Source organism: Sapajus apella, unplaced genomic scaffold, assembly GCF_009761245.1.
Source record: "Sapajus apella isolate SASKATOON/1434 unplaced genomic scaffold, GSC_monkey_1.0 scaffold86, whole genome shotgun sequence".
Taxonomy (NCBI): Eukaryota; Metazoa; Chordata; class Mammalia; order Primates; family Cebidae; genus Sapajus; species Sapajus apella.
The window spans coordinates 7,089,098-7,099,365 of NW_022437026.1; the positions used below are offsets into that span (position 1 = coordinate 7,089,098).

General features: G+C 49.3%; 1 protein-coding gene across 2 annotated transcripts in view; it reads right to left on the reverse strand.

Annotated features, from left to right (window-relative positions):
• The window catches only part of ANO2 (anoctamin 2), a 391,299-nt gene that overhangs the window by 228,163 nt on the left and 152,868 nt on the right, over window positions 1–10,268 (reverse strand). For both annotated transcript variants that reach the window (XM_032254535.1, XM_032254534.1), the window contains exon 10: window positions 9,263–9,327. In XM_032254535.1, coding sequence (XP_032110426.1) covers window positions 9,263–9,327 — 65 coding nt within the window. The remainder of the gene's footprint in view (window positions 1–9,262; window positions 9,328–10,268) is intronic.

The window sequence follows — 10,268 nt, forward strand, 5'->3', positions numbered from 1 at the left end:
AACAGGTCTGCAGGGGCTGAATGACTTGCCCAGAGACGCCCCAGGAGAGATGAGGGAAGAAATGAACTCCTTGTGCCCACTCTGACCTGTCCAGCTGGGAGTACAATGAGACATAAACCCTTCCTTAAGCCCTCTGTTTTGCCACCTGCCTAAATTCCAGAGAAACTACCGGAGATCCTCTCCCGAGATTCCCCTCTACCATGTCCCTTGTCTAGCTCAGCCCCGGTGCTTTCTTCTCATTCTTTTCCCTTCTCAAGTCTCTTCTCTCAACATCTCCTGACCCAGAATGCTTAAATCCCACTCTTGTAAATCCCCCAACCATATTTCTTCTCTCTCAAATCTCCACTTTCTGCTTAAAACTCACCTATCCCATAAGTCTCATTTTTGTGTACTCTGCCACCCCGAAGCCAGTTACTAAGTCCTTTAAAACCTCTCCCTGTACCTTGCCCAGCACTGCTACCCACAGCTTTGTGCATTAGTTACCTGTTGGGGCTATTTGACAGCTCTGTGACCTACCCAGGAAGTTTTCTTTTGTGAGTACCTTGTGTCCCATCAGTACCCTTCAAGCCCCCACGTTCCCCCTTCTTTGAGGCTTCAACACTACACCCAGTGCAAAGCTCTGCATTCAGCAGATCCTGACGCAGGACTGATTCTTGCACTGTTAACAGACTCAGCGCTCTATTTTTAAGAAAAATCTCTGATAGGCTGGATTTCTCATGACCTCCCTAAAAAGCAAGGGGGAGCAAAATGCAGCTCTTCACAGTGAGGGTCCCCTGCTGTAGCACCCTCACTCTGGTCCCTTGCTGAGACCCCTTGCGCTTCGGAAACACCATTTCACTCTCACTGGGAAGTAAAGGCATTTCCACTACAAAAGCAGGCCCTGTACAAGTTGCCGCACCCAACAGAAGCCAGACTCCAGGACAAACCGTGGAAGCATCTTACTTGGTGCACAGTGCTAACTTGCTTGGGTGTCTGGTTGCTGAAGCTGCAACTGAGACAAAGCAGCAAATTAGAATTGGGAACAGAAGCTACTCAGTCGACAAAAGCAAGAAGTGACAGCTGACAATCTGACAACATGGAAGGAGTCAGAAAAAAAAAGATCATAAAAAATAGAAATGAAAAATCAAAATCATGGCATTCTGGGGTTGCTGAACAGAGGCCCTGAGAGTCATACGTTACTCCTGCCAGGCACAAAGAGGGGTGTTCATAAAGACGGCCCCATCGTAAGCCAAGGTCGACTATGGTCAGCATGCGGCCCATACCGGAAGACCACACCACGGCTTTCCCTGGGAGATGGGTAATTGAAGCGATTAGCACTAGAGGCCTGGAAACCCAGCTAGCCTGACATCTGCTGAATCCAACTCTGTGGCACCTTCAGCTACAGAGTGCTGTGAAAAAAATAAAAGCTCCTAGAGTTAGACAGGCCTGGATTTGAATCCCAGATGAGCTTGCCCTGTGGCTCTGGGAAGCGTTTGCTTCACTGACCTCAGCAACCTTGTCAATGAAATGGAGACAACAATACCCACTTCACAGGGTCGCTGTGAGGGACAGAGGTCACACGCGGAAAGTGCATACAGCGCATTGATTTACAGTCATAAAATGTGATTATACAACATTGGTCAAAGCTCTTGAGCTAAGGAACCATATGAAACTCCACCACTTTAATGAATATTATAATTTCCCCCACAAGGAGTAGATACATTTTTAATTATTTAACTAGACCTACGTCCATTATCACAGGTTTTGTACGGCTCTTCATCTGAATCCTCACAGTGACACTGTAGCACAGGTGCTATCATCCCTGTTTCACAGCTGAGAAAACTGAGGCTGGAGAGAGAATGGCGTGCTCAAATGTTACATCAACTGGAAACAAAACTGGAGTTCTCCTCACTCTTAAATCACTGTTCCTGGTCTAAAGGAATGTCCCTGGGCAGGTGCATCAGGGTTTGAAGAACACATACACAGGCACATTATCCATCTTTTTGACTGTCAGTCTCACTCCTTCTCCATTTTCATTCATTCTTCTCTGAGAATAGGGAACTCTTACTTGTGTAAGTCTGACTTTATAGAGACACCTCTCCAAATCTTTGCTACATTGCTTTTCCTTCTGTGCAACAGTTCCAGCCTGGTTATGTTTTCTTTAGGTGTGATGACCTAAGTCAGACACGTGTGGTTTTACCATGATTTGGTCAATCACTGAGTGATGCAATCCTAGTTTGGCTTTTAAATGTATTCTGAGAATTCGAGGGATCTCTGGTGCTGCATCACATCACATGGATGTTTCTAGAAAGAGTTACAATCATCCCCAAAGACTTCTGCCTGATACATAGTTGATACCTCCAAGCCCATCATCACAAATGACTAGCAGGGGGGCCAATTTTCCGTCGTGATCTTTTCCATATGATATTTTCCTACAGCCTCACAGCTACTTTCTATAAATTTATTAGCCTGTCCCTTCATTTCCAGAAAACCCAGCGGTCACCTGCAAGCATGGAGATTTCACTTTGAACTCCAGCTCCTTGAGAGTGGGGTCATGCTTACATCATCTCCATACCCCCAGGACCAGTGTCTGACAATGCAAAATATGTATGTGTTGTCTTAACTGCTTCAGTGAGGTGTACGTAAGTTTCCTCCTCTTCCAAGTTTCCCCACCAGTGAGTCCCAAGAAAGATGATCGTGATGATAAGACTGCGTGGGGAGCCCATGTTGTGAAAATGCAGAAAGGCCTAGGAGTGTTTGGGGTGGAGGGAAGAAAGCTTAGGTATATGAGCACTGCTGCGGACACAATCGCGATTTTCAAATACTTAAATGGTTGACCTATACAACAGGGAGCTCTTGTTCTGCGCAGCTCCAGGAAGCAGAACTAGGACCAAAAGAAGGGAAATCAGCAGTTTTCCTTCTAGTTTCACGACTTCCTAGGGGCTAGAAATGCCCAACAGAGAAACAAACTGTCTCAGCAGTAAGGTCCTCCCCATTCCAAGAAAAATCAAGGAGGGGCTGGGCATTTGCTAGATCATATGCTGCAAGAAAAATCCTTCATTCCTTCCTTCCAGGGCCTGGTTTGCAACTGTCTGACCTCTAAGCTTCCTTTGCTTCTGTGATGCTAGGGTTTGTTCCTAAAGGTTCTAGATAATTGATAGCTTATTGTACAACAGGGTCAAGAGGGCACAAATACATAGTTTGTCATGTTTTTCAGACTAATATCAGCTATTCCTCTTTGGGGCATGACATAAGCTGATCAAGGAGGCCATGAGCTGGTGCCAGACAGCTCCTTCCTTCCGCAGCTCTGCCCTAGAATTCCAGATGGCCATGGGAAACTTGTGGAGTTTCTTGGTGCCTTGGGGTCCACCATCTGTACCATGTGGCTCATGTGACAGGAAGGAGGACGAAAAGTTTAAAACAGGACCCACCATCTCTGGAAGGCTGTTGTGAGGCTAGGAGGCCACCCTCAAGAGCAACATAGTCATTGGCTGTACCTTGAACTGGAACTGGTGGCATTGCACTGTTTCCACTGGTCAACCATGAGACCAACTCCTGTTTCCACTGGTCAACCATGAGACCAACAGCCTTCCCTCTGAAAGAGTACAATGGGAGGAGAGTAGCACTCCGTGGAGGAAATGAGAGAAAGGAGACTGGGGCAGAGCCTTTCCCTAGCTTGATGGGATTAACAGCATGACTTATATCCTGATCTATAAAATGGACCAGAATGTAATAGCACAGAGCATAATCCTCCTTGTTTCTGCCTCACCTCAACCAGCTGCTGCTGCTTTTCTCTGTCTACCCTTCTCTCACACCCTCAGAGGTAAAAGAGTAGGCTTCAGACCCATGAGGTATTATTTCCTTCCAGGCTACAAAATGATGTTTATCAGCTAAACCCAACCCTCAACTGGTAAGACCCGTGCAAATGCCATGGTGCTGATCCCACGTTTCATTCCTCCTCAGCTTCCCCTCATGCATCCAGCCTCATTTCCTTCCAATCCTGAATTCCCTGCTAATTCACGGGGTAGAGCAAGGGACTTGGGCCAGGTTGGCAGAGAATCCTTACAGACAGGGTCTGCAAGCCAAGTCGCTGATCTCACCACTCCCAATCAACAATGAGGAAGGATCTGGCTCTGAGTCAATGTGATTTTCAGTCATTAATATCAGGCTAAACTATAAATCCTTATACGAGGCAAGCCAGGCTGGTAATAAAGACATGCTCTTTCACCTCAGTCATCCTTCAGATAGCAACATTTCTGAATCAAGGGCCACCTCTTCCAGGAAGTCTTGTCTTACTCCTCTCGCAGCAATTGCTGTCCCGCTGTTACCCCATACTGATAGGTTTGAACATTATTGTAGTGCCTTGAACTGGAACTGGTAGCATTGTGCTGTTTCCACTGGTCAACCACGAGACCAACTCCTGTTTCCATTGGTCAACTGAGAGCCCTCCCTCCCTCCTGTCTTGCACACACCTGCCTCCCTACATAACTGCTAGATGCCAAAGGCCATAAGCTCTTCTTTCAGCATTGTTGTACCTTCCCAAACTGCCAAGCAAAGAGGCTTGCTCATTGTAAGCATCGGTGAATGTGTATTGTGCTGAGCTAAATTCCCTTTCTCAATCCCAAAGATCAAGGAGAAAGCACCTTGGCTACGGAAATAAGTAATCACAGGTTGATTAATATTTTTCTCTCTCCATTCCCTCCTCTAACCCAGGTGTGGCCTGGCCAGTCCTTCCACAGCCTGGCCTGCTGAGAAGCCTCCTAAGAACATGGCCTCCTCGGTCTCCCGCCGGTGGGGCAGGGGCAGCTCAGATGGGTCACAGTTCAGGAGAGTGGACGCAGAGCCCCAAGACAAGGAGGGATGGCTCAAACCACACAGCCTCTGGCGGCAATGCTGGGAAACCCAGGCAAGGACAGTGACCTGTGCCTTGCAGTAGGAGGGAGATCCCATTCCTGGCATGTCAGGGCTTCGGGTGGACTTGCCACAGCCAGGGCCAGAGAGAGCTGGGATTCTAAGATGGTAGAGATGTATAGCAAGACTGGAGCACAGTGCCACCCAAGGGCTCCTGAAATGGTAACCGCATGGAGATCACTCTCAGATCCTTGTGGAAGCTGTTCCATATCTCAAGGCTCCAAGCCTCTCACATTTCTAAGAGAACTCCAGATCTGCCACATGGGCGGGCTTCATGTTTGGGGCCTGACTTTAAGTGCAGGAAGCCTCACTCATGAAGTGAGCATCCCTGGAGCAGGTGGGAGTGAGTAAGGACCATTACCCTTCTTCAGACTGCAGGCCTGCTTTGGTACAGTGATATCCCCTAAGTCAACGGGCTGCAATGCCCCTGAGCTGCATACAGTTCTAGAACCCTCTCTTTCTCATGCTGTCACAGGCAGGCAGTGGCAGCTGCTTTAGAATAAACTTTTTGTACATAAGTTTCAGCAGAGTATAGTCAGAAGATAAATCAAACTCAGAAGATGCTAAGGCCTATTGTTTTGTCTCATTCATATCAAAACATCCAAGCTAAGAAAATCAGCCTGGGAGCAGATATTAATTTTAGTAAAAAGACAGATTGTGGCCCTGACTGTACAGATCAGAACTGTACAAATCCAAAAGGCCTCCAGTCCCCAAGTTTTCCCAGAAAATAAGGGCTGTTTTCCTCCTGGGTTTTAGGGCACTGGACCAAAGAAGTGCAGGCAGAAATGTCCTCCTCCAGCTGTGAGGACCCTCTTCCAGCTCCCCAAAGGACCAGAAGAGCCATCTCACTCTAGCTCAGGAATTGTTCCTCATATTATCAGCCACAAGTCATATTTCCACCAGGGCACAAGTGCTGCTGGCTGGAAGTGCCCAGGGGATCTTCTGGATTGGGCTGTACTCATTCATCTAGATTCCTGCTAGATACCTCCCTAAGGAACCTTCCAGAGAGCTCTCTCTCTCTCTCACACACACACACACATACACACACTCACACACATATACTCACACACATGCTCACACTTGTACACAATTGCTCATTCATACACATACACACACTCATATACACTGTCTGACACTGACATACACTCACGCTGATATATTCACACACACACTCATTCATACACTCATATACACTCACCCACTCACACTCACACACTCAGGCACACTTACACACACACACACCCTCCCATACACACACTATCCCAGACACATGTCTTCCCTGGCACACACACTCTCATATTCTCATACTCCCACACACATGCAACTCACACACATACACTCTCACATACAAACTCACAACACACACACAGACACATTCTCACACACTCTCACACTAACAGTCTCAAACTCACACACTAACACACACTCTCACACAGGCTCATATGCACACTCAGGCCTGCAGGCCCCAGGTCTCCAGAGCAGAGGCAGGATCGGGAGGAGAGCCCTGTGGGCTGGAGGCCATCAGCAGTCTCACAGTGCAGCCTGCTGGGCACGAAGGACGCTGCAGCCAGGTGGAGGCAGGGGCCAGGGGTGCAGGGAAGGGCATCTTGCCTCCCCTCTATCAACTTTCAACATCCAGGACCAGTATCTCAAACCCCAAGACTCAAGATGAGGCCAGAAGACCTGCGGAAGGGGAAGGAGAGCTAGTCCTAGGGCCTTCCACATACAAACAGGTCTCCCACCCCAGGAGCTCTCAATGGCTCACACAGCTGTTTTAGAATCTTCCAAACAACTGGCACAGAGGAGGAGCACCAGGGCTCCAGAGGAGGAACAGAAGCTTGGCGCTAAAAATGAGGAGTTGAATACCCAAAGAAATGGATGGGAAAGACCTTGGCCAGGCCTGTGCATGAATTATCGTATTTCGCTTGTGCCAGATTCCCCTGCTCCGTCACTCTTCCAACACAGACCATATGAGGGCAACTTCTCCGTGAGGCACACGGAGGTGCCATGCACCATAGTAAATAGTCATGGAGCAAAACTGTCATGGTGTGGGGCCTGTGACAGCTCAGGAAGGGGGCCACAGGCTGGACTCTGTTGGCAGGTGGACCCCGACAGGAGGTGGCAGGAAAGATGGACAGGAAGTGATGAGAGAAATGGTGCTGAAGAAGAATCCCCAAGACTCAGAGTTAGATTGGGAAGTGAGAGTGAGGCCAGTCCGGGATGACTGAGGTCTCGGGTTGAGTCATGATGAAGAGGAGGAAGGGGAGGACTTGCACAGAATCAGAGAAAGCAAGCTGGGGCCACCTGGTAAAAGAGCGTAAAATGGGGAGATTGGTGGGGAGCTTGCTGAGTGTAAGTAGCTGCCCCCTGCACACTCCAGCCCAGATTTCTCTCTACAAGTTCTCCAGGTACCGGCCCACCTCTGCCCCTCATGCCCCCCACCACCATCCCTTCCATTACTTCTCTTTCCAGCAATATCGTGAGGTCAGAGAGTTCCTTACGCCACTGGGATGACAACCACCACCACCATCTGACTTGATTCCCCACACACATGCTGCCCAGTGTCCCCTTCTCCTGAGCCTCCTCCATCTCCTCCCTCCTGACCAAGCCTTGGCCTTGCCCAGGGGCCGTAGGAGTGTTCGGGACCATCTGATCGGTGAGGAGCTGTGGACAGCCTCCGGTCCAGCTCCAGTACACCATGCCCTGTCTAGACAAATGTGAGCTCTCCATTCTCAGGAACCGCCAGGCCCCAGAGCAGAGCTCTGCTCCAAAGGCAATATTCCCCTGCAGGTGAGGCTGCTTTGGTGGCCAAAACCGAGTGCATATTGGAGCCATTTCCCACTTAGCTGGCGGCGAGTCACCTGAAGTCTCTGGGGGAAGAGGCAGGGCTCTCTGGTAGGGAGAATTTTTAATTTTTAATCACGCTTTAAAAGAAGAAAAGAATGAGTAGTTGGAGAAAACAGGCGACAGAGTGGGTGGCCACTTGAGATCCAGAGAGAAAGATCAAAGCCCACCAAGAATGGAACGATCAGCGTTAGTGTGGCCCAGAGAACAGTCTAGGTGGCCCATGCCACATGAAAGGCAGCCAGGGGACGGGAGACGGGGTGAGGGCGCCTTGGTCACAGGCCCCACATGTCCCTGCTGCCCTACCCAAGACCTTGGTTCACGGTCCTCAGCTGGAACAAACACCTGCTTCCAAGAGACATCCAACCAAGCTCTGTCTGCTGGCAGGGCCACTGCATCTCTGTGTAGGAGGTGAGCTGCCCAAGCTCTGGCCTCCAGGTGGCTTTCCCTTTCCAAGAAGAAGCTGTAATTCCTCCCTCTAGACTCGATTCTCCTGGCCGCTGCCCCTCTCACAATCCCAGCCCAGGGCAGCCAGCCAGGAACACGCTCTATTCTCAGGCTGTCTGATTAGCTCATTAGGCGTCTGCTGGACAGTGAGTCCACCATGTCCACCATGGAACAGCCTTCTCCTGTGGGCTCCAGAGTCCCATCTTTTCCAAATAAGCATATTCTACCAGGGAAACTCACAGATCCCTCAGCTTAGCCTCCTGAGTTAGGACAACCAGGACCCTGAAGATCAGAGGAACTGGGGCTTGCCCAAAGAAATGGTAGCACTTAGTGGCCAGGCCTGGGCCAGAACTCACACCTCCAGACTCTCCGCCCAGGGATCTCCCACTTCGCAGTGCTGCTGCCCAACATTTCCGCCAGAAGACTGATTTTCTAGAACCCCGAACCCATTTTCAACTAGTCAGACCTACGGCATTCCAGTAAGTTCTTTCAAAGGACTTTTCACTCATGTTCGACAGAAGCTGGGGAAATGTCCAAAGTGCCAGACCACGGGACATCATTCTGTGACAGCATGGAAGGGAGGAATCCCAGGACCCAGTCTCCCCTCCCTTCTAATTTGGAAAAGCCACACAAAGTCCACATTCTATTAGGCCAGCCAGCATATTCCTCATGTGATTTGCCAAATCTACCCTTTCCTTGATCGACACTGGCACTTGGGCATAACGCAAAAATCACCTTCATCCATCTTCATCTCTAGGACAAGACTAAGGAAAAGAAATGAGGCAGCTCCAGGCACCCCTCCCAAAGAACAGGAGGGGAAAGAGGCCACGGTACAGAAGACCTCTGGGTGGGGGTCATGGTCTATCAATCTACAGTATCTTTTGCCCCACACAGCTTTCATTTCCCTCCCATGTCCCCAGCTGCTTCCCCACCCGTGAGATGCAGAGGAAGAGATCATAAAAGCTAAAAAAGAAGATTCCTCCACTTGAACAAAAGACTGCCAGAGTCAAAAGGGTTAATGAGGCATCTTTCAGGACTGGCATCTCCAGGATCCCTCCAAAAGTCCCCTCCCACATCTTACCTGATGAGGTCAATAGGTTGGAACTTATAGAACACTCCGTAGCGCGCCCATTCTTGATACAGCAGCTAAACAAAATACAGAAACAGGTTAGAGGTAGAGGTGGGAAACTTCACCTGGTTTTGTTCATCCTAACAAGTCATAATTTTACCCCCAAGCCCAGATTCTAAGAAATTCTCCTAAGACATCCACAGGGAGATGTGCAGAATCAGGAGGCTCAAGTTTGTGACACTCTGAGGTAGTCCTGCACCTGACCGGCAGAACCCCACCTTCTTCATTCCCTTGTCTTGCCTAGTCCAGCAAAATGAGCCCTGGTGTTCGTGATTCACTCATTTAACAAGTATTTACTGACATCTCCTACGTGCCACGCACTGTCCCCACACGGGATACAGCAGTAATCCACAGTCTGCTTACACCCTGGTGTGGAGGGACCAATATAAACACATAAACAGGTAATATTTGGAAATCTTAATGAAGAAAACTTAATCAAGGTCAGGGGGTAGAATGTGAAAGAAGGGAGAGGAGTGAGTACTATTTTAGAAAGGATGGCCAGGGAAGTCCTCTCTGAGGGGGTGACATTGAGCTGAGACACAAAGGAAAGGGGGAGGGTGTCCCAGGCAGGACACTCTTCGTGGGCAAATGCCCCAGGGCAAGCGCATATGGCACTTCCTAGGAATAACAGGGAACCCGTGTGGCCAAGGCAGAGTGAGCACGGGGAGAACATGGCAGGCAATGAACGTCAGAAAGAACCGGGATGGCCAGATCATCTGGGGATTTGCAGGTCATGCTAAAATCTTTGTATCAATACTGGGTGGAATTCGGATTTTGAAGGAAGCCACTGGGAGATTTGTAGCAGAGGGGCGAAACAATCTGACTGAGATTGCAGGAGGCTCACTCTGGCTGCCGCGTGGAGAACAGACTGAAGAGTGATCAGAAGCACAGGGAAGCTATTGGTCAGATCACAGGAGGCTCACTCTGGCTGCCATGTGAACAGACTGAAGAGTGATCA